We start from the raw sequence: 27,715 nt of genomic DNA on the forward strand, positions 1-27,715 counted from the left end.
AATTAATATTTTAATAAATTATCCAGAAATAAGTTGAACATAAGATCCAAATAAATAATTCTCAGAAAGACTGAACTGAGGAGATACCATTTGAAGTAAATCTTAAAGATCAAGTAATAGTTGGGAGGAAATAAGCTTCATGTTGTGTTTAGATTTAAATCTCCTGGGGCCACACTTTTAAATTTACTTGCTTTACCAGTAAGGAGAAAAACTACATATAGGAGTTTGAATGTTTCTAATAGAAGAGCCCCACGATTTAGTAAATAATGGTTTATTTATAATATAGACCAACGAGTTCCTTTCCTTAGAGCTAATACGTATTAATCTGTAAATTAAATGGCCACATGGTGCTTTATGCACTTTTTCATTGTATCTTACATTTTGAAGAGAATAAACAGGAACCTTGTACTCAATTGCCCAGAAAGAAATTGTGATTAACACTGGGTATCACAAGAAACATTTTGCTCTTTTATCAGTCAGGATTCCAGAAGGAAATGGATGGCATACCAAAATCAGAATGATTTGAGAACTTGTTAATAAGGGACTATATACAAAGGCAGGGTTTAGGGAAACCTGGAACCTGGAAGAAGAAAGTGATATGAAAAGGGCCATCTTGATTAGAGCTGAGATCCCCACATAGAGGAAGCTGGGGGAACAAATACCCTTACTTCACTTCTCCCTTCCATTGTGCCAGGACTCTTTGTTGGCCAGACCCAACCAGCAACCAGGGAGCAAGGGAACCCAGTGAGGTAGTCTCTACTGGTCAATCTGCAGAGAATGGAGGAGGGTGGAGAAGGCTAGACAGTTGATCTGGAGGGGCAAATGGAAGAAGACATTGCATTAATAAATAAAACCTTTTCCCATCTGTCTGATCTGTTTGTTCTCTTTGTTTTTGAAATCATCTGACTTTAAATATGTATTTGAGAGCACTCTCCCCCCACACCCCAAACTACAGTATTTGGTATCTTTTTTCTTCCCAAAGTTTTATGATTGTGATATGCAATTTCTTTGAAAGCCAATTAAGGCTAAATGAATTTTTAAAAATAACTTATATTTTCAGTGGTGAGGAACACATTCTAGGCAGAGAAAAAAAAAGGGCTCTGGAAGCAGTAGGTTCTGTGGAGTTATGGGGAAGCAGAAACAGTGAGAATGCTGGTGTGATTATGAAAGACAGTATTTTCAATGCTAAAAAGTTTAGGTTTTTCTTATAAAAAGTAGGGAAAAACCAGTAGAGATTTTTTAAGCAGGAGAGTGAGAACAACAGTGCTGTCTTGAAAGGTAGGATGTAGAAAACTAGACAAAGGGAAACAATGAATCTACAGTAAAGAAAGTTGAAGAAGCAGGTAGATTTTTACAAAATGGCTATTAGACGGGATGAGATCTCACAATCTCACTTACTGATGAAGAACTTGAGGCCACTTAGGAAAGACTGAAGGAACCAGTAAAGGAGTGAAGGCTGTACCAATCACAGCCACTGAATGACAGTGCCTGCAGCAAACTCCAGCCTGTCTTCTCTTGACTATATCACTCCCTTGACTGCTCCTTCCCACAGTAAACACTTAAAAACTGAAGATTAAACCTGTAAAAAGCATGGCTGCATTATCAGAGAACAAAAAAAAGTTAGCTGGAAGAGTTGAAGAGGCAAATGGAAAGGGAAAGCTGCAACTAGGTGCAGTTTGATGAGTGTTAAAGGCAGAAGATAAGACTGATTTTGATGTTTGGAAGCAAAGGGGCTGTTGAGGGGATTTCTGATTAACAGGGTTGTGGACAGGAAACATTGTTTTACACAGAAACATTTCTGGAGGCAGACAGCTTCTAGAGGAGGAAATTGGGTCCACTTGTGATACTACAGAACCTTGAACAAGACATTACATGCTAAGTGAAGGTGAACACAGGTACAACTGTAACAGAATCTTAAAGAGAGAAATGCCAGATATAAAAGAAAAACAAATTTTTTTAAAGGTGTGCTGGGGATACAACTGAAGGGAATTGCTAAGATTGTCAACAGAAAGCAGCCTCCATTCGTCCAGAGGATAATTTTAAACATCCCTTTACTTGTGACAAAGTTTCTTTGCTTAGCCAAACCTTAGTCAGGCTTCTGGATCTTCTGCTAGGCCCATCTATGCTCTTCCTTGTAAAATCTAGTTTTAGCAAAGAACCCTGCTACCTCAGTTTAGTAAGAGCCCTTCCCAGCCTTGATATTTGGTCACCCTTGATATCAGATAGGTTCCTCAGCCTCCACCGTCCCCCAGGTGATGCCTGATCACCCTCACCTGTCTTCAGCAAGAACCCTGTCGGGTCAGTTTAGCCAGAATTCCGCTTATCCCTTATCTTTCCTCTCAGTAATTTTCCACCCACTGAACCCCACACTGTTCTTAAAATAAATTTCCACTTGCCTATGCTGTATTCCTCGAGTACAATCTCTCTTCCTGACTTTAAAACCCTGCCGGAATCGTCCCAATACCTATGCCAATGGTCCTGAATACAAGTCTTTCTTACCGAGTGTCACTGAATAAATTTTTCTTTAACAGTAGTTCCCCAACTCCAAAACCCAAGACTGTTTCATCTTCAGCAAACTTGAGTGGGCCCAGTGTCCATACCGTCTTGAAATCTGGGGCTTTAAGACTGAATTTCTAACTATTTTCAGGTAAATTTTTCGGGGTAAAACCTGAGTAATTGTGAGGAAAACCTTTGAAGATTTGTCCCCCTTCCCTCCCCTCCAAATAATATCTTACTGTTTTGGGGGTGGGGAGCGAGGAGGGAAGCTCGGGGCGCTGTCTGTACTAGCATGAGAGGCCCTAAACACTGTCTTCTGGCTTGACAAACCCCATCGATGGACACCCAGGCAAGCGCCTTGTCCCCCGCCTTCGCGGGCGGCGGGGGCGGGGCGGGGGCCGAAGCGGCGGGGGCGGGGCTGGAGCCGCGGGGCAGCGTAGATCCCGGGGAGGGCGAGGCTGGCGCGCTGCGGAATCACGTGACTTTCTCCTCCCGGGACTCCGGCGCATGCGCAGCGTGCTCTCGACGAGGCGGCCGTGGCACTGGAGGCGGCTGCTTCAGTGGCTGTGAGGACTGAGGCGGTGGAAGTGCCATCTTCGGCAAGGTTGGCCCAGGCTTCGGCTCATGGCATCCAGTGTCGTCCATCGTAAGGTCAGCTGGGGCGGGCGCCTTGGAATTGGCCGGAGGGGGTGATACTCGGGGAAGGGGCCTGCTGTGTCTCAGGCCACTCTCAAGCCGCGGCCTCCCTCTCTGGCCCTGTTTGAGGCCTGGCTTGGACTCGGCACCCAGCTGCCCGTTTCTTTCTCCTTCCCACCTGTTGGGTGGAGCGCTGCGAGGTTTTTTTTCTTAGACAAACGTTTCTCTTGACGGGTGCATTAAGTCGCGCGGAGAAGTGTGGGCCTCCTTCACCTGGATTTAGGAAGAGATATGGGTGTGAGTTTGAAACCCTTCCTTCCCCAAGAGCTGGAAACCAGTGTGGCTGGGACGACTGGAAGTGGAAGGGGCTCATTAGCAGCTGCCAGAAGATTGGGAAGATATAGTACAAATTCTATTAATAAAGCATTTTGGCACCACGTAGGGCGCCTTCCGACTACATAAACAACACTTTTGGGACCCTGAGTCGTAGCACACCAAAAATCAACCAAACCTTTTGGCGAGGTAGGATAGAAACAGAAAAAAACAAACAAACATCAGAGATCTTATTAGGATCTTTTAAAGAAATCTGTTTGACAATGCTTATCTTTTGTAATCAGAGACCAGCACTGGTGTTTTTCTCGCTCCAAAATCACATCTTTAAGTTGATAATACTTGAAGTTAATAAGTAGTACTGTTTAATGTATTATTGATGATGCTATAATACCATATACTTTTATGCCGATTCAGATATTACTTTTTAGTTTGATGTTCATGTTGCCTTCTATATGAGGACTTCAGATTATTTGGCAACTGATCTAATCTGTTCAGAAATACTTTAAACTTTTCCACAGCTGGAAATGGTGAAGCTTAAGAAAGCAGGTTTCATACGGGCAAGTATGATGCTCATGTTGGAACTTAAAAGTGTTTTGGGCTCTGTGAGAGCTTAAGTGTATTGAAAAAACAAACAATTACTGTCAGGTTCCCCTCCCCCCCCAAGATTTATAACCTCATTCTAGAGTTGCAAAAGTTGGAACTTTCCACTGTTCACTTTCTGGTATGGATAAAGTGACCCAAAGGAGTTCTCCCAAAGAAGACTTAGTTCCTTCTTAGAAGCTGTGAACTCTGAAATAATTAGGGGTTCACCAAAGATGTCTAATTAGTAGGTGGTATTGAGATATTTGAAGTGAGAATAGAAAAGCAGAATTTTTCTAGTTTCAGAATATTTGATAGTATTTTTATTTGTGTACCTTATAGTTGAATAAGAAAAAGGATTTTACAGGTCAAATGATAAATATCTTGTATGTGTGTTGTTTTCAAGAGAAAGAACAGAACCTTCTATGATATGTTAACAAATAATTCTGCATAAAACATAGGACTTTTTTTTTTAATAGCCAAAGGAGGAAGAAACTAGTAGTTCCAGACAAATGGTAATTTTTTTCCAAAGATCTAAAGATGATGCTTGACCTTTATGTAAATATGTATACAAAGTCCAGTTTCTGGAATGTAATATGTGTTTAATACTTGTATGTGAAAACTTGGAAAAAGGTTCAAAAGGTTTAAATGAAGTGTGGTTTAAGTTTAGGTGTGGTTCACTTAAATAAGTGAACATTATTTTTTATACTCTAAATACAGTAGATATGATAGCTTCTTTTCTTCTTACAGCCCAAATTTTCAAATTGGCTTGTGGATGAGGCAAAGAGTGGTTTGTGGATTGCAAGGCTAGTTCCTTTGCAATACCCAAACTCCTGACTTTCAGTCTTTTGTGATGACTTAAGAGTTTTATATATTGCTGTGTTTATGAAAAAGAATAACCAATGATGTAATTTTTGAGTACCTCTACAGGTTTAAGGGGCATACAGAGAGTAAAAAAAGAAGTCATTAGGTCAAATGTCCCACTTGTCCCATTTTTAATTATGTGTTGGTCACTTAAGTCATTCTCTAAAAGACCTTTGAAGTTTTAAGGTGTCATGCTGAATCCTTAGTCACATGTTTAATGTATACCATAACTACACTAAAAGTTAGATGTATGATATAGAACTGTATTTTTTATGTACTGCATATTCACTTTATAATTTATCATGTTTCTTTTTTATACCTGTGTACTTTATGCCTATCATCTGATTTTATAAGAAAATGTAATGTAGTAAAAAAGGTATCAATTACCTTTTGAGTTGAGAAAAGGAGTTTTGTTAGTCAGAGGGAACAGCATGTACCAAGGCTCAGGCCTGAAGAATGTAATGGGCTCTAGAAATGGCAATGAGGAGGAATACTGTAAGATTAATACATTTGGAAAGTTAAGTATCATTCAGTTGTTCAAAGAGAGTTATTGTGCTGTTATGTATCAGGCACTGTTTTAGGTTCTTGGGACACAGCAGTGAACAAAACCAACAAGGCTCCTTTCTTATTGAATTTAATATTCTAGTAAAAGTAGTTTATCTGTAGCAGTAGTGCTGTAATATTATTCAAATTTTTGGACTGCCTTTCACATCACAGCCCAGTAAACAATAGTCAAATTGTGTGTTTGTTTTGACAATATGCCCTTAATGTGTGTATGCATTCTGATTTTTTTTTTTTTATGTTTTTCCATTAAAAAAAAAAAAACAGAAGCTGTTTGAAGCAGTCTGCAGTTTGAAAAACATTGATGTAGAGGGGAGGGAATAATTACTTAGATTGTAACAATAGTAGTATGAATGATAGTAGTATAAATGAAAAGAGGGATAGTTCATTTTTATATCAAGGTATGTGTGATTATTTTGTAGAGGAGGCTTAGAGAGTTTAAGTAACTTGCTCTAAGTTCTGTAATGAGTAGCCAGACTAGATCTTTAATTAATTTCTGTTAGCCTCTAAAGCCCAAGCACTTACCACTTTTCATTTGGTTATGAAAATAGTATACCAGGTTTTAATATGGGTGACTAAGAACTGTGATGCTGTTTGTTCATTACGCAATGTACTGAATTTGTATGAGGCCTCCAGGTGTACCATATTGACAGATCTGGTCAAGAAACTTGTAATCTAGTAGAAAAGAGACATTGAACAAGTACATAAATGTGATTTGTGCTATTGAGAAAAAGAGAGAATGCTGTGGGAGCATAATTGGGGACAACCTCCTAACTTATTTGGAGGGTGTGGGAATACTTTACAGAAAGTGATATTTAAACTTTGTCCAGAAGAATAAGTAGGCTTTAGTTAGTTGGAATGCACTGAGTAGGAATGTGGGGATAGGGGAGGAGGAATGGGAGAGCGTTCCAGATAGAAGAAACCACATACACTAAGGTCCCAAAGCTGAAAGGACAGAATTGAAGGAAAAAAAAAAAAATACAGAAGTATTATGTCTGAGCTATAGAAGTGAGTAGAGAAGAGGCAAGAATTTTGGTGTTAGGATGGGGTTGTATCCTGTTTTGTTCCTTACTACCCTTGTAAACTTGAACAAGTTACTTACCCTTAATAAATTTTGGTTTCCATTCTTAAAATCGGGAAAGTGGCATTTAACAAAATATTCATTCAATAAATAGCATCTCTTATTATTATCACTAATAGCTAGTAATTGAGTCATAGCAGTACATGGTGACATGCTTTTATTCATTCATTCTTTCATTCTTTCAAAAATAATGTGTCTTCTGTGTGCCAGGCAACTCAATATTGCAATAGTTGAATTGCACGTGTGTGCATAATTGCATTAAAATGTCATGAAACAATAGTTCTACTATGTGCAAAGCATTGTGATAAAAATTTTTCTATTCTGTTTTCCACTTGAAAAAAAGGAAAAGAAACTGAAGCAATCTGCAATTTGAAAATTACTGATACAGTAGAGAGATAATGATTATTTAAACTATAGCAATAGTAGTGTGAATAAAAAGGGGCTGGTTAATTCTTATAGCAAGGTATACTAAATAAGTAAATTATTCACTATTTAGAATATAATAAATTCTATGTGTAAAAGAAGAAAAAGTATTTTGGGGATGGGAGCAAGTTATAATTTTAAATAGAGTGGCTCAGGCAGGTCTTATTGAGAAGATGACATTTCAGCAAAGGTTTAAAGGATGTGAGGACGGTAGCCATGTAGGTATCTGGGAGATCATTCTGGGCAGAGAGAACAGTAGTGCACAGATTCTAAGGCTGGAGAGTGTGTTCTGTTTGAGGGATAGCAAGATGTCAATGTGGCTGGGATTGAGTGAGAAAGGTGAGAGTAGTAGTAGATGAGGTCAAAGAGGTAAATGGTGGGAGAGTGAGCCATTGAAAGGACACTGACTTACTTTGAGATGGAGCAGTGAAGTGACATAGTATGATTTATGTTTTTAAAAAGTAGCTGCTGTTTGAGAATAGACTGGAGACAGAGGTGGGGGTGAAGGGAAGCAAGAGAAGAAGCAGAAGGCCTATAGAAGGTTATGGAAGACTATAGTAGTATTCCAGCTGCAAGATAAGTGGCTTGAATGAAGATTGTAAGAAATAGGATTCTGAATATATTTGAAAGATTTCCTAACAGATTGGTTGGGTGTGAGAGAAAGAAAAGTCAAGGATGACTCCAAGATTTTTGGCCTGAGCAACTGGAAGGAGGGAGTTTCTATTAGTGGAGATAGGGAATTCTGTGGATAGAGCAGGTTTTGGGAAAGAGATCAGGAATTCACTCAGGGACATTTTAATATTTGAAATGACTACCTATGTACAGATGGTGTGTACTAGGCCTTTGGATATATGACTCTGGAGTCTGGAAAAGAGGTCTAGGCTGGAGATAGAAATTTGGGAGTCTGCATACAATTAGTATTTAAAACCAAATGAAAGTGGGAGTTAATGGAGTTGGAGAAAGGAAGATGACCAAGGACTGAGTCGTGGGGCACTCTAGCATTAAAAGATCGGATAGAAGAGGAGCACCCATTCTGTTTTGGGACAGTATCACTCAGAGAAGGAGTTATAGTGTGACAGTAATACCAGGAGAGGTGTGACCTGGAAGCCAAGTGAAGAAAGTATGTTAAAGAAGAGATCATGGTTAGCCCAGGGAGAGTGTTGACTGGGAAAAGGAGAGGCTGAGGACAAAGCCTTGGGTACTGCTAATTCTTATTGGATAGTCAGAAGAAAAAAGGGTCTTCAGAATAAGGGAGCAGCCCAGGGTAGGCGGAAATCTAGGTGAATGTGATATGTCAAAAAAGGCAAGAAAAGATAATCTTTCATGTAGGAAGTCATCATTACTGTTGGATGCTGTGAAGAGTAGGTCAGAAAGATGAATTGGAGAGTGTCCAACTGGACTTATAAACAAGGAGATTGCAGCCTCGAAGCTAAGTTGAAGAGTAAATGGAGTATGCAGAAGTGAAGATAAGAAGCTTAGACAACTTCTGTGGCTTCCCATTGTCTTTAGAACAAAGTCCAAATCTTTAACATATTTATGGTTACTTTTTAGTAATTTTTAAGTTTGGCTATGTTGTAGTATTGTAGTATGTATGTTATAAATTATTATATGAAAGAGGAGAGATTTTTCATTTGAATATTAATGGAAGTAATCTAATACACTGAGAAATACTGGTAAGGGGAGAGTAGAGATACCTTAAAAAGCTAAATTCTTGAGAAGATGGGTGGGAGAAGTGATCCAACTCATGAGTTCCTGGGTTTGGCCTTTGATAGCAGATATACTTCATCCATTGTGACCAAGAGAAGGATGAGGGTTTGGTTACAGATGCCTTTAGGTTGGGAGATTTGGTAGTGGGAAGAATGAAGAAGTCACACTTGATTGCTTATGGTCTTAATAAATTATGAGAATACATGTAAACACAAATAATGGTTGTATATTTCAACTGTTATAGGAGTGCTGTAATACAAAATACATACTTTGAAAGCAAAAAGGAGGAAAGATTATAATAAATAAGGTAAGGGGATTGGGAGACTGTGGTATCATGATGGATTTACTACTTGGAAATGTAAAAAATCCAAGAAGAAGGGAAGGGAATAGAGGATTAATAGAGCTCTAGTAGGATAAAGACTGACCATTGGTTGTGGCAACCAGGTCATTATGAGAATCGCTGGAGTGATTTGGGCTGGACTGCTTAATATACCAACAAATGGTTATTTTTTTTAGAAAATGCTGCAATAAACACCCTTGTTTGTTATTAATTCTCCCAAGTGCTTTAAAAAAAATAATTATTTCTAACTGTAGCTTCTGAAGATGAGAATGCTGACTGGAACTAAAAATAGGATTGGTTCAAAGTTTGGTATAGTTAAGATCCTAGATTTTCCTTCTCCATCTAGCATAGCCAGTGAAAAACTGGATGGTTTTTATTTGACAGGGGTGGAACTATAGAAACTTTGGCACAGCTAGTGGGAGTTGAGTTAGGCTGAAGTATCTTAATGAAAATGGGGAATTGAATGAAACTTTTCATATTGAATGGGAGATCACCAGCCCCATCTGTCTTCTTTGCTCCCAGAATGCTGGTTGCCTTGCTTATAGTTTTCTTAAATTTTTTTTTTTTCGTCTTTTTCGTGACCAGCACTCAGCCAGTGAGTGCACCGGCCATTCCTATATAGGATCCGAACCCGCGGCGGGAGCGTCGCCGGGCTCCCAGCACCGCACTCTCCCGAGTGCGCCACCGGCTCGGCCCTAGTTTTCTAATTTGAAAGATTCTTTGGAGAAACTTAACCCAAGGGAAAAGATGTACAGCGCTGACATTTAGTGGATTCCCTCCCTCAACAGAATGTCGTCCTGCACTGAGGTCCACCAGTTGACAAGCCCTGTCTAACTTCCAATCCAGCTTTGTAATGTTTGACACTTTTTCCTAAACACAAGTTTGAAGGTCACTATTCTTGAGAGACCAGAACAGTAAAAAGACACTCAGAAGAAGCAAATAATGTTGAGAACAGAAGAAAATCTGAAGTGAATTATAGAAAGATAACAGGAGATATTGCATCAGTAAAACAGGAACAGGAGACTATACAAAGATTGTTCAGAGAATAAGAAATGGAAATTAAAAATTTGATGCATATAATAAAAATCCAGTGAAAGGGATAAGAGACTATCTCAGAATGAGTCAAAGGAATGGGAAAAGATAAGAAAAGTAGAGATCAATTCAAGAGGTCAAACATCTGAGTAATATGAGTTTAAGAAAGAGATAAGAGAGAAAACCAAGGAGAGAGAATCATCAAATAAAAAGTAAATACGGGCTCCCCTGCCATTTACCTCAGTTGATTAGAACATGGTGCTGATAACACCAAGGTCCAGAGTTCAGTCCCTATACTGGCCAGCTGCCAAAACAATACAAAACAAAACAAAAAGAATCATAAAACACTTCTAAGAATTAAATGGCTTAAATATCTAGATTAAAATAGGACTTCCCAATGAATGCTTTGCAGAATGAGTGGAAAAGACTCACATTAAAGCACATCACTTATGTAAAAGGAGTTCTTTGGATGAAAATGAGTAGACACACTTAGACAAGACAAACCAGTCTAAATTGCTATAGAATGTAAGATGGTTTCAGAAAGGATGTCTCCAGAAGGGAAAAAAGCATTGATAAGTATGAATGCTACATTGTTTTTGAAGGACTTTTAAAAGAGCTTTGGAGGGTGTGGTTTCAGTTTTGAAAAACAGCAAAGCAAATGAAAGTAATGAAGAAAGATTTAAAGATGTAGAAGCAAGGAAATGTAATTATAGTATACAAGATAGCTCAGCTTGAAAAAAATGTTTACATAGGCATACTAATGTAAACCTGAATAAGGATTTAACCCCAAACTGATAGAGGGAAGTGGCACAAGTGTTTGGTATAAGAGCTAAATCCTAATCTCTAGATTAGGAAGATAGCCAAAAAAAAAAAGGTCTAAAATTGAAAAATCAAGAAATAAGATATACCTCATATAACTCTGTGTTGACTACAAGTATTGTGAAGTCAAAGTTAATAGCTTTTTTCTCTCTTAAAATTTTTACTGCAAAAAAATTTTGTGCATCATGAAGTTATTTTTATTTTCCTTAGTTATTTTAAACTATAAAATCTTAAGTTGGAATATCAGTTTCAAAGGAATTCAACATTTTATAGTAATACTTTCACTTATGGGAATTTATAGTTTTTAAGACTTTCACATGTTTTTATCTCATTTAATTTTCTTAAAAACCCTATGAAATAATGTAAGTACAGTCATACGTCACTTAATGGGGGTATGTTCTGAGAAATGCAGTTAAGCCATTTTGTTGTGCGAATGTCATAGCATGTGCTTACACAAACCTAGATGGTGTAGCCTGCTGCACACCTAGGGTAGTATAGCCTGTTGTAACCACCATTGTATATGTGGTTCGTAATTGACCAAAATATTATATGGCACATGACTGTATTATTAGTCCCATTTAGAAGTGGGAAAAGTTAAGACTGACCTAGGATCACACAGCTATTATGGAAGAGGAGTAGGAATCACTTCTCTTCACCTTGTTCTTTCTAATATTTATCATACTATACTTTATCTTCTTATGACATATTAAAAAAAATTGACAAATTAAATTTAACAGAGTGTATTTGAGCAAAGAATTATTCATGAATTGGGCAGCAGTCAGAACCAGAAGAGGTTCAGAGAGCTCTGGTCTGCCATGTAGGCAGTGAATATATACAGATGGAACATGAGAATAAAATACAAAAAAAGCTTGAATGATTATAGCCAGGCATTTGCCTTATTTGAATATGGTCTGATCAGTTGGCTACTTGTGAATGCTGAGACACAGCTATCTGTTACAGAAATTAGATTCCTAAGTTAGATTTTGGTTTAAGTACTAAGTTGGGTTGCATTTTGTTACATAGGAACTCAAAGTACTGAGACAGACTCAGGCCAGTGACCTCTTGCTTGTTTAAATATTTAACAGATGAAAGAAAGACCTGTAAATTCTACTTTCTTATGTTTTGAACTCTATATTTCCTAATTTATTTATAATTTTAGATGTCTTTTTTTATTGTGGTAAAAAACCACATAACATAAAATTTACTATTTTAACAATTTATAACCTTTTATTTATTTATTTATTTTGGCAGCTGGCGGTACTAGGATCCAAATCCTTGACTTTGGCATTACAAGGCTGCCCTCTAACCACCTGACCCTACTGGCCAGCCCACCATTTTTAACTGTTTTTAAGTGTATAGTTCAGTAGTGTTAAATATATTGACATGGTTGTGAAACAGATCTCCAAAACTTTTTCATCATGTGAATCTGAAACTCTATACCCTTAAACAAACAGTTCTCCTTTTTACCCTTCCCTCCCCATAACCTCCCTGCTACTTTCTATTATTTCACTACTTTAGATACCTCATCTGAGTGGAATCATACAGTATTTGTCTTTTGTGACCAGTTTATTTTACTTAGCATAATGTCCTCAAAGTAAGGTTCATCCATGTTGTAGCATGTGACAGGATTTTCTTTCTCTTTAAGACTGCATAATATTCTATTGTGTACATATGTGTATATATATATACATATATATACATTTATATACACACACACACACACACACATTTACATATTGATGAGCATTGGGTTGCTTCCTTCCACCTCTTGGCTATTGTGAGGATAGTGCTGCTATGAACACGGGTGTGCAGGTTATCTGTTTGAGATGGTGCTTTCAATTCTTTTGGCTATATATCCAGAAGTGAGATTGCAGGATCATATGGTAATTCTATTTTTAATTTTTTGAGGAACTGCCGTACTGTTTTCCATAGTGGTTGCATTATTGTACATTCTCACCAATGGTGAATAAGAGTTCCAGTTTCCCCACATATACACCAGTACTTGTTATTTTCTGGTTTTTTTCCCCCCCTGGTGGCTGGCTGGTATGGGGATCCAAACCCAGGACCTTGGCGTAGTAAGGCTGCACTCTAACCAACTGAGCTAACTGTTTTTTTTTTTTTTTTCGTCCTCTTTTGTGACCGCGCTCAGCCAGTGAGCGAACTGGCCATCCCTATATAGGATCCAAACCTGCGGCGGGAGCGCTGCTGCGCTCCCAGCGCCACACTCTCCCGAGTGAGCCACGGGGTCGGCCCTTGTTGTTGTTTTTTATAGTAGTTATCCTAATGGGTGTGAGATGATATCTCTTTGTGGTTTTGATTTGCATTTCTCTGATAATCATTATTATTTTTGTTGTTGGTGGTGTTGTTTTTATCTCTAACAATGATGTTGAGTCTTTTTTTTCACATGCTTGTTGATTGTATATGATTTTTGGAGAAATGTCTGTTCAGTCTTTTGCCCATCTTTTAATAAGGTTATTAATTTTCTGTTATAGACTTGTAAGAGTTCTTTATGTATTCTAGATATTAACCCCATATTAGATGTATGATATGCAAGTATTTCTTCCATTCTGTAGGTTACCTATTCTGCTGATTGTGTCATGATGCCCAAACGTTTTTAAGTTTGATGTGGTCCCATTTGTCTTTTTCTGCTTTTGTTGCATGTGCTTTTGGTGTTTTATCTAAGAAACCATTGCCAAGTCCAGTATCATGAAGCTTTTCCTCTGTTTTTTTCCTAGGAGTTTTATAGTTTTAGGTTTTACGTTTAGGTCATCAACCCATTTTGTGTTAAGTTTTGTATACGGTGTAAGATTAAAGGGCCTAAGTTCATTCTTTTGCATGTAGATATCCAGTTTTCCCAGCACCATTTGTTGGAGACTGTCCTTCCCTCATTGAGTAGTCTTGGCACCCTGTTGAAGACCATTTGGCAGTATACAAGTGGGTTTATTTCTGGGCTCTGTATTCTTTTCTGTTGGTCTGTTTTTCTGTCTTATGTCAGTACCACACTGTCCTTTTCTTCCTTTTAATAGTTACTCTCTACTCTTTGCTGTTTTATGTTGCTAGTTGGAGGTTATTGGTTGTTATTAAGCATAAACAGGAGCTAGTAATTGACATAAAGAATATGTTGTAATAACTTAGTAAAAAATAACTTCAGTGTATTCTTCTTTTGGCCCTGTGATTTATGAAGTAATCTTCAAAATGATCTCCTTAAGGGTATGGCTGATGTTCTTAATTCTTTTTACAACACTGTGATTGCAGGGTGTGGAGTAATTGACAGTGTCTGAAGATTTAGGGGTGTGGTAAATTTGCTGATGCCAGAAGAAACTTTTATGTTCCACTTAAGTATGCAATTAGAATAGGGTAGGTAGTATATGATTCAGAATGTATCAGCTAACAATCTTTTTTTAACTTAGTTATGAAATAAAAACCCCACAAACTAGTGGCTAATTTGCATGTGGAAAATTAATCTTCAAGTGTGTCTTTTCTTTAAAGGAGGGGGAAAAGAGAGCAAAATAAATTGAGAAGTTTCTTTACCTTTTCCAAAGGTCTGAAATGGTTTAAACTTAGAAAAGTTAATGATGTTAATCAAAGTCATTCAAGTAGAAGGGGATTTTTCTGGTAGTCTAATACTTTGGGTTCTTCTTTATATACTTTGGTTTCTCCTTTATTAGGTACTAATTAGGTTTGCTTTTTGTGTCATTTCTTCTCTAATTCCTCTGTTGATAATCTGGCCGCACCCTACTTATTCTGCTTCTTACCCTGCAATACAAACTCTCTTTATTCTGATCAATCTATGTCTACCTTAAGTTCTTGTCAGTAATTTCCACTTCTTGTGTACTGTCAGAAGTTGTTCTGTGAAGTCAGATGGGTTGTTCTTCATTCTGGAATAACTTACCATTCTTTTCCAATTATTTAAAGCCTGTAATTTTTCAAAGTTAAGAACTAGTTCTATATTTCATGAAGATTTTGTAGATTGCTATCATTGACTTTGTTTTATTTGAGATTTTAACTTATCTCAATATTTATTTATGTCTAATAATTGGTTTTTGTGTTTTTGATCTCTTTCCACCTAGTTAATAAACCTTGGAGACTGAGGACCTTATCTTACATTTATCATGTATCTCTACAAGGAATGTAATACTGTGCTGGACATACATCAGGCGTTGGAAACTTTTTTGTTCCCGTCTAACCTCCCTCCATGTCCCTTTTTTTCTTCATATTTTTGTCTAATCCTTAGATTCACCTAGTTATAGTTTATTTTTCCAGTAGTACCCAGACTCGGAATGTGTATTGATGTAACATTTTGGATTTATCTTTTGTTAGGAAAAAGTTAGCCTCATACTACATTTTTTTTTCCCAGGAAATTCTTATTGTTCACAGTAAACAATATTTTTAGAGTTCTGGGTTGCAAGTATTATAGGTTTGTTTTTCAGAGGCTATATATTATACACAATTTATATCACAATTCTAGACTTCTTTATAGTAAAAGTATGTAATTAACAAGTGATTTGTTGGCCTTTTTTTTTTTCTTTAAAAAAAAAATTTATTTATTAAGAGTATTCATGAGATACAAAGCTAATTGTCACCCCTGCTGTCCATGATGTGAGGGCCAGATTCATACTGGGGGCATACCCATTACCAGAAATTAGTTTTCTACCCCTTGTCCTCACCCAATTATCCCCGAACCCCCCCCCCCACACTCCACTTTGTAGCCCTAGGAATGTTTCCTCCCTCTGTAAGACCATGGCACTACTGTGGTCTTTCTTTCCTTCCTTCCTTTCTCTCTTAGCTCCCACATATGAGTGAGCACATGCAGTATTTATCCTTCTGTGCTTTGTTTATTTTGCTCAATATAAGTTTCTCCAAGTTCATCCATGTTGTTGCAAATGGGAGTATTTCATTCTTTTTTATGGCAGAGTAGTATTCCATAGTGACATACTGTGTATTGAAATGATGAAAATGTTTTAAAATCTGGATTTCATATCTACATGACAGTTTAAAGGATGTCTTACACACACACACACCTCAAAACGTAAAACTAGCAAGAAGACAAACTTAAAAATATCTCATAATGTATTTTTACAGAGATCTGATTTTCTTAGTTTACAAAGAGCTTTGCAAAGTAATAAGAAAGAAAAAAATTAGTAATGCAGAAGAAAATATGGACAAAAGATGTGAAAAGGCGTTTAAGAAAAAAATATAAATGTTACTTCTCTTATAAATGAAAATTAAAATGAGGTATTCATAGATGAGCAAAACTTAAGTTTCATGTTACCTAGTGCTGGTGAGGGGAGATGGAGAAATGGACAGTCTCAGGGGCTGTTAATGGGTTAATCAGTTAGGAATGCATTTTGTCTGCAAGTAATAGAAAATCTGTCTGTAGTATAAACTATAGATAGTAGTTTAAACAAAAAGGAATTTATTTTCTCACACAGTAGGAAGCTGGCATTGTGATAGCAGCTTGATGGCGTCAGGACTGGCCAAAAATTTTCTTTATGTTGTTGGCCAGTCTCTTATTGATTCCCTCATGGACATAAGTTGTTTCAAATATGTTCAAACTCAAGGTAGGAATAAAGTAGTAGAAGGAAGAACCACAGTAGTTGTGACTGTCCCTTTTTATCAGAAAAGCAAAAGCTTTCCCAGAGCTCTGCAGCAGGTATCAGTTTCAGTCTCATGATCCTTTTTTTTTTTTTTTTGTCGTTTTCGTGACCGGTAAGGGGATCACAACCCTTGGTGTGGTGTCACCCGCACCGCCCTCAGCCAGTGAGCGCACCGGCCATCCCTATATAGGATCCAAACCCGTGGTGGGAGTGGTGCTGCGCTCCCAGCACTGCACTCTCCTGAGTGCGCCATGGGGCCGGCCCAGTCTCATGATCCTTTATGTGGATTAAGTATATTGCTGCTCTGAACAAAATCAGTGTTTTATTAGTAAGGAAGATGGTGAGAGGGGTTATTGGATAGGCAACTAAAAGTGTCTGCCAGATGACTAAGTTTAGTTTTCCTAGAGGTAAATGGTCAGCATCTTTCCAAATTTAAAAAACACTTATTTTTTGATCCAGAAGTTCCATTGTTCAGAGTTCACACATGAATAAGTTTCTATTTCTCAGAATTACTTAGAGAACTTCATAGAAGTACAGCTTTGTGGGCCCTAGTCTAGACCTCACAATCACTGGAGTTGAGGCCAAGGAATCTGTATTTGTTTTAAACAGCTTACTCATTGACTTTTGTGTGGGTCTAGATTTGAGTATTTCTGTGTAGACTTCAGATTTAAAAATCTGAAAGCCAGATTTTTAAAAAACAGTCATAAAATTCCAAAAGAAAATTGTAGCCAGCCAACCCACAGCTGGCTTTTTCTTAAAATAACAAAAACTCTTTTCCCCCAATTCAGTAAAATAATTACAATTAAGCCAAAAGAATAAAGCACTCATCCCACTTTTGTAGGGAGAACAACTGTTAACAACTATAAACATTTTTGTTTTATTTAGTGTAAATCCTTACAGATCTGTGTGTGCATGTATACAGTTGTGTGGCATGTGTACGTATATATATATATATATCCACCTATATATATATATATATAGTGGATATCTTTCAGTATCAACACAAATATGTATATTCTTTTTAATTGTTTATAATTCTATCATATGAATATACGTTTATTAAAATAGTCATCTTCTTAATACCCCTCCCTTTTTACTATAATAAGTGTATTGGATGGATGTTTTTGTCGATTATTTTCATAGTGTAAAATACGCACAATTGCCAGTTGGAACATTTTGCTTGAATGTCTTCCAGAAAGATACCATTTTTTAAAAAAATAAATTTTTGGCATCTGGCTAGTGCAGGGATCTAAACCCTTGACCTTGGTGTTATAAGTCTGCACTCTAACCAGCCAACCAAGAAAGTTATCTTTTTAATTGTTACCAATTTGATATTGTGTTATTTCAATTTACATCTTTATTATTAATAAAGATAGGATTCTTTCATATGTTTATTAATCATTTTCATTTATTTTTTTGCATTATCATAATAGTCTCAATCATCTTTTAATTACACTGTTCTATATAAAGTAATAGTATATTCTGAGTATATTTTAAGAGGAAATGATTTTTAAGGTCTGTTTAGTTTTAAACTATTAGAAGAGGTTAATTAAACTAACTATGAAAATATACTGTGATATTACCTTAAAGGGATAATTTCTTATTGTCTTATGGACTTAAAAATTAGATGACATAATTTAAAATATGCACTTATGATCCAGATGGTAAATCTTTCTTAAATATGTTTTAAATAATGTTTATTCACTTTAAAAACCATTCTTTAATTTTTTAAAACTGTAATTTGTGTCTTCTGTAATAAAAATGAAACCTAGCTGCCAGGATTTAAAATTTATTATAAAATATGTAGATATATTTTAGCAATATGAGTTTCCCTTTTCTAAAACTTTATCCTGAGCTAAGTGATGTGTTTATATCCATGACCAGGGTTTGTTTTGTCAGTTTTACTTTTAGCCTCTGGAACAGATATTAAAGATAGCAAGATAGTGATTGATAGCAAGATAGCATTTGAGCATTGAATTTAATATTCTTAGCTAGCCAAGAAACACTGAATTTTATTTATTTATTTATTTGTTTGTTTGTTTATTTATTTATTTATTTTTTTAAAGATGACCGGTAAGGGGATCTTAACCCTTGACTTGGTGTTGTCAGCACTGTGCTCACCCAGTGAGCGAACCGACCATCCCTATATGGGATCCGAACCTGGGGCCTTGGTGTTATTAGCACCGCACTCTCCCGAGTGAGCCACGGGCCGGCCCCGAAACACTGAATTTTAGATATAGTTGCTTCATTAGGGAGCAGGCATGTTACTCACTTGTTTTGTGAATGAAAGAACTAAATTCATGATTATTTAATTTTTGTTCAAACACCTAAGAAAAAAAATGCAGTTTTGTAAAGAATTTGTTACATAATTTTCTTTATATATAGAAACTAATGAACTTTGTGGTTATGACTTATGGGAGAGATCAAGAATCAAATTAATGTATTTCTTTAATATCTAAATAGGGCTTTTAAAAGGTGTTCTTGATACCAACTAATTTTATTAGCATTTGGAAGATATTTCTCTTTTTTTTGTGTTTCCACAGATCATTAACTAAAGACAAAATAAATAGCTATGCAAAATTCTCACATGGATGAGTACAGAGATTCTAGTAATGGCAGCACAGGCAACAGTTCAGAGGTAGTAATAGAACAGTCGGCTGATTTCAGTACTGAGATTATGAATGTTACGGAAATGGAACAGTCACCTGATGGCTCTCCCAATGTGAATGCATCTACAGAAGAAAGTGAAGTGGTGAATGCTGTGGATCTTCCAGTGACGGTGACAGAAACGGAAGCAAATTTCCCTCCAGAATATGAAAAATTTTGGAAAACTATAGAGAATAATCCTCAAGATTTTACAGGCTGGGTATATTTGCTTCAGTATGTAGAACAGGAGGTTAGTAACTATTTAAATAGTATCAGAAGGAACAAATTAATCGAGTAATGTCAATTTAGGCCTTAATGTTTTGGAATTAAAGTTGACATAATTTTTAGATTGTTGAATAACATTATGTACATACATTTTAGCTTTGAAAAAAATAACTAACAGCATTTGTACATTGTGGAGAGTCAGTACAGTCAAAACCTAATGTTCTGTAATAAACAGGGTGTGTGGGGGGGCATGTAAAATTACTGAAATAAGAAGTTACATTGCTGTTTGACAAAATTAGTTCCTTCTGTTTCAATTGCATTTACAGGAAAAAGGGCAGCTGTGTGTGTGTTTTTAAGCCAAAATTTGTTGTTTTTGTGGGTGCGTGTGTGATAATACATTTGAAAACATAATAATTTTTTTTTTTTTTTTTTTTGACAAAAACTCCCAAGATCTTTAAATGCCTTGTTTTATTTTCATCAGAATCACTTGATGGCTGCCAGGAAAGCTTTTGACAAATTTTTCATACACTATCCGTATTGCTATGGTTACTGGAAAAAGTATGCAGACCTTGAAAAGCGGCATGACAACATTAAACAATCCGATGAGGTGCGTACATCATTGAATAGAGTTATCTCCATTAGGTACTGTAAGCCAATTAATAACAAAACAAAGGCTTTCTTTTTTGGCTGGCAGTACCTACCATTTATGGTCAAACATTTTTTGTAGGGTATTTTATTTGCATTTGTCACTCTTGTGGCATTTGTAGCTAATATTTTCTCTCTTTGTTGGCAGGTGCGTTAAACCTCTACAGTTTGTCAAGCTTTGCAGTGCAAGCCTCTGTATTACACTGCAGCTTAACAAGTAGGGCAGGGCTTTTCTCTCACTTACATTTATTTCTCATTTTCCAAACAATATAGTTGGTTTGCTAGTCACATTTGCTACGTCTTATTGCATTTTTGGTCAGACGCTGTCATTGATGCTCTAATGGGTCTGTGCCCTATGGTCTGTAACCCAAAGCCTGCCCACACAACCCGGTCAGAATGCAGGGACTGCTGCGCTTTGAAGATCAAGACTCTGCACGTGGGGATCAGAACATTGCCATGTTCTATCCAACCTCCACCCAAATGGTAATGGTAGATTATTTAAACAAAATTCCAGTAATTAGTATTTCTAAGGTTCAGCGGATAACACAGTGTTGCCTCTCTTTTAAGAAATAATTAAATATTTGAAGTACAGTTTGTTATTTTCTTCTTAGGTTTATCGGCGGGGGCTTCAAGCCATTCCTCTTAGTGTTGACCTTTGGATACATTATATAAACTTCTTAAAAGAAACATTGGAGCCTGGTGATCCTGAGACAAACAGTACAATAAGAGGGTATGTGAAATGTTGATACTCAAATGTATTTGAAGATAGGAATAATAGAACTACTCATGAATGCTAAGCTAGAATTTTAACTTTTATGTTTCTTTTCCACTGTTTTTTTAAAATGATACATGCAATAAACTTATGCTTGATTATAAGAAAAATGCAGATAATAAAGTCCTCCTCCATTCCACATACTCCACTCCCCTCATGGTTAATGGCTTGGTGTGTGTTCTTTCAGATATATGTAGATGTACATATTTGTGTGTGTATTTTACATGTTGTTCTTTGACTTGTTTTTATTTAACAGAATGGTTTGGAATCTACCATATTTTAACCTTTGCAAAAGTATTTTATAGTGTCAAAGTACTATATTTTATTTGACCCAATCCTTATATATAGGAAATTATCAGAGCTGCAGTGAACATCTCTGTACAAGTCAATATTTTTGTAGAATATGCTAGAAATGGTACTTCTGTCAAAAGGAATACACAGCTAAGTTTATCAAACGTTCCTTGAAAAGTGGTATCAATTTTAAAATCTCAAGAATAGTGTGTGAAGTTAGTCATTCTCCCACAGTGGTGCCACAGTTTTTTAACCTCTGTGGTATCTCTTTGTTTTAATTTGCGTATACCTAGACTGCTCATCCTGGTTTACAATCTTCTCATAGGCTTATATGAGGCATTTTAAAATTGTTTTTTCATATCATTTGCCCATTTTTCTATTGGGTTGTCTTTTTCCTATTGCTTATGGGAATTTGTTAACGTATTTTTGATTTTGGTTTTTAAAAGCAAAGTATGTGCATATAGTTGAAAATGTCAGTTAGTGTTAAACTACTTGTAAGAAAAAACAGTCCCTCTACCTCCCTTCAAATATTTTAGCTGTTTCTTCTGGTATTTTCTACCATCTGTGTGATAGCACCATCCTGCTTTCTTTCTTACTGTATCAGTTATAGGCATCCTGTATCTGTTATGGTAGATGAGAATTTTAGCTCACTTATACCCTGGCTTCCCATATCTTATCTTTCCAATATAGCTACAAGATAGGTTTCAATAAAGCTGTTTCAGTGGGGGTTTTTTGTTTTGTTTTTAAGTCATTCTAAAGCTATAGATATTTTCCATCATAATGTACTTTTATATATAGCCTTTTGTTTTTCCTGGAGTTAATTACCGCCCCCAGCCCCCGTTTTTCCCATTTGTCTAATTTTAAGATTTTTTGTACCCTCTGACAGCTTTGTAAATGGCTTTAGATATAGCTTTCCACACAACCAGACCTGTCAGATAATCTGTAAGTCCCATTATTACTCCTCCCTCTTGGAGCTATCCTTCCTGGAACCCTCTCTTCTGTAATCTAGACTGGTTGCTCTCTTCTAGATCTGCTGTACAATAGTTGTTTTGGGATTTCCTCATTGTCGTGATTCTTGGAGATGTCTTTACCTCACTCCTGAGTTTCATGCCTTGTTTATTAGAATTTATTAGGTCCCACTCTTTATTGATATTATACCCACCGTTTAGAGGAACACATCCTATAACTTTCTGATAAGGGTGCTTGGGATGAAAAAATAATTTTAAGATTTAGTAGGATATAGAATTTTGGGTTGAAAATAATTTTTCCTTAGAGCTTTGAAGGCACTATACATTCTTGTATGACTTCTGGTGCTGCCGTTGAGAAGTCTTGTATCTTCCTCTGAATTCTCTTTCTATGACTTGTTTTTCGTCTCTGGATGCTTTTAGAATCTTCTCTTTATTTTGTATATAATGCAAATTTTATAATGATGGTTTTGTGTGGATTTTCTTTTTCTCATTTATTGTGCTTATTGAGTGGGTCTTTTCAATATGGGGTGCTTACGTCTACCTGTTCTTAGAAATGGTTTTTTTTATGGATTCCCTTTTTTTTGGCAACTGGCTGGTATGGATATATGAACCCTTGACCTTGTTGTTATTGGATATTCTTATTTTGATAATTTCCTTCCTTTGGTTTCTCTGTTGTTTTAATTATTTTAATTAAAAAAATTTTTTTTGACAGCTGCCCAGAACAGGGACCCAACCCTTGACCTTGGTGTTACAACACTGTGCTCTTACCACCTGAGCTAACCGACCAGTCTGTCTGTCTTTAATAGTTGGATGTTGGCCCTCCTTTTCATCATTGCATTTTATCTTCTTCCTTCCTATTTTTCATCTCTTAGACTTTTTGAGGATTTTTTAGCATCTGCCATCAGATTTTTAATATCCAAGAATCTTTCTGTTCTCTCAACATTCCTTTTCTTATAACCTCCTATTCTTATTTCATGGCTGCATATCTTATTACTTCTTTGAGGTTATTAAGGATAGTTGAAGTTTTCCTCTGTTCACAGCACTGTCTTGTTTCCTCTGAAGTTTTTTGTTTACTTGCTTTCATCTCTGAAATGTCTGGTTTCCGGATTTCTGTTCGTGTTAAAGATTAGATATTAACAAACTGTATGGAATCTCTCTGTTTTTTATGGAGCATTGTTAGCTGGCCTGGGGGGCACAGTGGGATGATCAGGTGGCTACTCAGGTTTTTGCCCGGAGATTCCCAGTGTTTGTATCCTTATATCTTATTCCTGAACCAAGTAGTTTTTTCGGAGAAGGATCATCTGATCTGCCTGGGGAATGCAACATAGCTTCTGAAATCCCATAGCTGGGCAGGAGGTTGAAGATTTCTTATAGTTTATTATGCAGATCTTCTTCTAAACATTCTGTCTTTACTGTAACACCTTCTTATTATCCTCTCCAACACTTTCTCAGTGTCCTATACATTAATTTCCTGAATCATTTCGGGGTTCTGTAGGGACAGAAACATCTACTTTATTCTTTTGAAAACCTTACACACAAACATGCATATGCATGCCTATGTGTGCAGGCCTGCATGCATGCACACGCATACACACACTCTTAATCCTTTATCTCTATATATTAAACATATTTCCTCCAATGTTGGCATGTCTTCTAACTTTGTTTATAGGGTATCTGTCATCATATGGAGGTTTTTTTTTTCCCCCTTACTGTGGTTTAATTCTTAATCTTATATTGATATTGGTTTCTGACTTTTGTGCTTGTCTTGCCAAGAATGTATAATTCCTATATTTTTTCTAATTTTTTAATAGGGTTTTTTTTTTTTTTTTTTTTTTTTTTGGTCATTCATCTGGCATTTAATTTGTATCAGTTGTGAGATAGACATTAACATTTTATTTTTTTCCTTTATTGAATAGTCCAACCTTTCTGCATTAATTTAAAACAGCTCCTTCTTCATATACTCAATTCTTACACACACATTGATCTGTTTTTGTTTTCTTGGCACTGTTCTGTTGGTCCATTTTTCTGTTACCAGGCTAGTGCCATACTTGTAATTGCTGTAGCCTTTTAGTTTCTTTTGATATCTTTCAACAAAATGCCTGCCTCACTGCCGTGCTGCATTGTCCTTTTACAAAAACATTTTGCATTTTTCTATGCTAGACAAATATTAGAATTTGATTTTCCTCTTCCACCCAAAATTCATTAGAGCTTTTGATTGTGATTATATTAAAGTTGTAGGTTAATTTAGGGAGTGTGTAGTTTTATACTGTTGAAAAATTTCTCTTGATTTTAAGATATTTATTTTTAAAATATGTATCTAAAAGTTTTATCTTGTTGAGATATCAAATCCTGTGATTAAAACTGTTTACAGAAATTTCTTGAAATGAGCTAGTTATTTTAAAATACAGTACTTGTTTTGGTAATAAACTTTAATTACACAATTTTAGAATTGGGAGAGGCCTTTGAGAATTTCAGAATATATGTGTAGTTCTCATTACCTTATGAGTCAACTAGATCCCTTTTTAGAGAGGTTTTTTTTCTTTGTTTTGGGTTTTTTGTTTGTTTGTTTGTTTTGCTAGAAAGTATTTTTTAAATTGAGGTAAAATGTGCCTCTCTGTAAATTCTTACTTGGTTTAGTTTTGTCTTCTACCCTAAATGAATCTATACAATAGACATTTCCAGTTTAACAAATACTTGTCTCCTGTGTCACTCTTACCTGTTTACAATGTATACATTTTGCATTGTAATTTTGTATAAGATAAATTACATAAAAAGTACATTTATCTATTCTTTTTATATTTTTCTTTTTTCTTTTTTTAAGCAGGTATTGTACACTTTCTATCATTCCTTCTCCCTTTTAATCTCTGCTTGCATAGGAAGCATCTGAATATAATTTTTTGAATTTAGCATTGTATTCTAAATTTAGAAATAATATTTTTAAAGTGATTTAATCTTGGAAAGGTAACTAAAGAGTAATTTAATTTTTCAGAACTTTTGAGCATGCTGTTCTAGCTGCAGGAACAGATTTCCGATCTGACAGACTGTGGGAAATGTATATAAACTGGGAAAACGAACAAGGAAACCTGAGAGAAGTTACAGCTATATATGATCGTATTCTTGGTATTCCAACACAGCTATATAGTCATCATTTTCAGAGGTAGGTGGAAAAATTCAATATTTGAAATATCTTTGATTTCTTAGGTAATTAATTCCTAATATTGAGTGTTATAATTGTCTTGAAATGTTATTTAAGATATTATTAGATAGAAACTGGAATAAATTTTCTTGCTAGGTAATCACAATTTATACACTTTTTAATTTTGACATTTTTCCATATGCCTTATGAAATGTTTAGGAATTTTACTGTTTTTAGATAGAAAGTTCTCCTTATCCATTTTATAGATGAGGAAACACAGGAATCCTGTCTTGTCTAAGGTATTTCAGAGTAGTAACGGAATGAGAAAATCGAATGTAAGTTGATTTATTTGTTTGTGGTACTAAATTAGCACAGTGCCTGGCACATAATGTATGCTTATTTTTTTAATAACTTAATGATTAATATAAACACATTTTTGTGATTCATGTAACACCTTATATTCAAAACAGCGAAGAATGTATTTATTTATTAAGTCCTATCTATAGCCCAGTAATCAAGTATCGTCCCATTTTAATTTTCCACCATGATTTTCTGTTATGGATAGTATTATTTAATTTTAATTTTTTTTTTTTCTTAGCAGCTGGCTAGTAGAGGGATTGAACCTTGGACCTTGGTGTTACCAGCACCATGCTCTAACCAACAGAGCTAATTGGCCAGCCTGAATTTTTCTTTACTACAAAAAATAGAAGACTTTGTTAAGCATTTGTAAAGTACTGTGGATAAATTTGCTAAACATAGAAGTTGTTATCCAGACTCAGGTTAGAAATAGGAATCCTGTAGATCTGAATATACTCTCTGTTTTTGATGAAATGGAGGAGCTGGGCAGATTTCTAGGATGTAATGACTCAGGGAGACACTTGCTTAAAAGACATTATTAACACAAGGCTTAGTATATGGAAATGCTGGGTAAATATTTATTGAATGGATGAATATAAAGGTACTTTTTTAAAAGCCTTATAGGCCAAAAATGGTACCTTTTCATAGACTAATTCTTCTGTGATTTAAAGTACTCTAGGTAAAATCTATAATCATAAGAACTTTACTGATGGCAAGAAAAAAATTATGCCCAGGAAACACTTTTATATAACATTTGCCATACCCAAGACACTGTACTAAGTACTTTATAATTCATTTTACCTCACAATAACTCAGTGAGGTTGGTATTATTGTTATCCCCATTTTATGGAAGTGGAGGCACAGAGAGATCAGAATATTTGCATAAGGTCACAAAAGTTAGTAAGAATCTAGTTGGAACCTAGACAGTGTGGCCTCAAAGTTCTTGATATGTTCTTTAAATCTTGTTTTTAAATGAGCATCCCGCTAGGCTTTTAAAAATGCATATATGCTTATAAAAGAAATTAGTAGGATTGTATTACACACACTGCTCTATAATCTACTGTTTTTCACTTAATATTTTGAGAACCACTTTCCTTATCAGTTTATAGAAAATTTATCAGTAGTCTTTGTGTAAATAAGTTATATTTTATATAACCAAACTGATTCACTTGAATAACTGCTTTGAGAACTGCTGAAATATTTTCTTTTGCCTAACTCCCCATCCCCACCAAAGTCATATATTTAGTACTTGCTGTTTGCCAGTTGATATGCAGTTTAAGTTGTAGGACTAAAGGCCCAAAGAAGTTATGTGTGAATGTTCTTGCCCTCAAATTGGTCAGAAGTGTAGAGGAGGAGGCATGTGTTTAAACGTGTATTCTAAGTGCTATAATAGAAATATCAATTGTGTAGGCTTGTATATTGGATATACACTGAAGATTATCTCTAAGCTAATGTCAGATTTAAAATTTTCTTTAGCATGAGCACTTTGTGATCTTGTGTAACTTCTCAGGTTCAATCCCTGGTAGTTCCTAAGCTCTAGACACACCCAAGTACTGATAATTTCCCAAAGGGCAGTGTTGTTTTATACTTTTTATGGCTATAATACATTTTCTACTTTCCACTTGTTTAGTGAACTCATATTTCTCAAGACCACACAACTTAGTGTCTTCTTTGTGAAACTTTCTCCAGTTCACCTAAGTTGAAGTATCTGTTCTGTCATTTGTGCCACCACTGTACCTATGTTTATTTATATTTATATTAGCACTGATAACACTGGTTTGAATTTACATCTCCTATATCCTCTACACATGTGTCAGTTTTTGAGGCTTCTTTGTGTCTCTAATACCTAGGAATAAAGCTCAATATATATTAGACATTCAGCCAGTCTTTATTGGATAAAGATTAGCTTTATTTTTTAATTTTTTAATATTTTTTGGCAGATGGCAGGTGCGAGGATCTGAACATTAGCTTTATAGTACAAAAAAGTGAAAAAGTACTACATAGTATTATGCACATTTTATCACCATTTTAAAGAAGTTTCTACATGTTTTAAATTGATCTGAAAGTAGTTATTTTTAAACTTTACCTTATTTCAAGTTTTTTATCTATATTCTGACAATATTGAGTTTTAGTGTTTATCTGAATATTGATACTTCATTGTCATACCTCACATTTGAGTTGCTTCCTTATTTTTTAAATTTTAAGTT

General features: G+C 35.6%; 1 protein-coding gene across 3 annotated transcripts in view; it reads left to right on the forward strand.

The window, feature by feature from the left end:
* The first annotated feature begins 3,031 nt into the window (after positions 1-3,031).
* The window catches only part of PRPF39 (pre-mRNA processing factor 39), a 33,797-nt gene continuing 9,113 nt past the window's right edge, over positions 3,032-27,715 (forward strand). Inside the window, exons 1-5 of one of the 3 annotated variants that reach the window (XM_063090732.1) lie at positions 3,032-3,147; positions 19,012-19,364; positions 19,821-19,946; positions 20,596-20,714; positions 25,005-25,172. In XM_063090732.1, the coding sequence (XP_062946802.1) occupies positions 19,041-19,364; positions 19,821-19,946; positions 20,596-20,714; positions 25,005-25,172 (737 nt within the window). In that variant the 5' untranslated portion in view covers positions 3,032-3,147; positions 19,012-19,040. Of the gene's footprint in view, positions 3,148-19,011; positions 19,365-19,820; positions 19,947-20,132; positions 20,202-20,262; positions 20,468-20,595; positions 20,715-25,004; positions 25,173-27,715 lie in introns of those variants that run through there. The other 2 variants (XM_063090733.1, XM_063090734.1) reach the window with 2 other exon arrangements.

This window comes from Cynocephalus volans, chromosome 3, assembly GCF_027409185.1.
Source record: "Cynocephalus volans isolate mCynVol1 chromosome 3, mCynVol1.pri, whole genome shotgun sequence".
In the NCBI taxonomy this organism is placed as follows: Eukaryota; Metazoa; Chordata; class Mammalia; order Dermoptera; family Cynocephalidae; genus Cynocephalus; species Cynocephalus volans.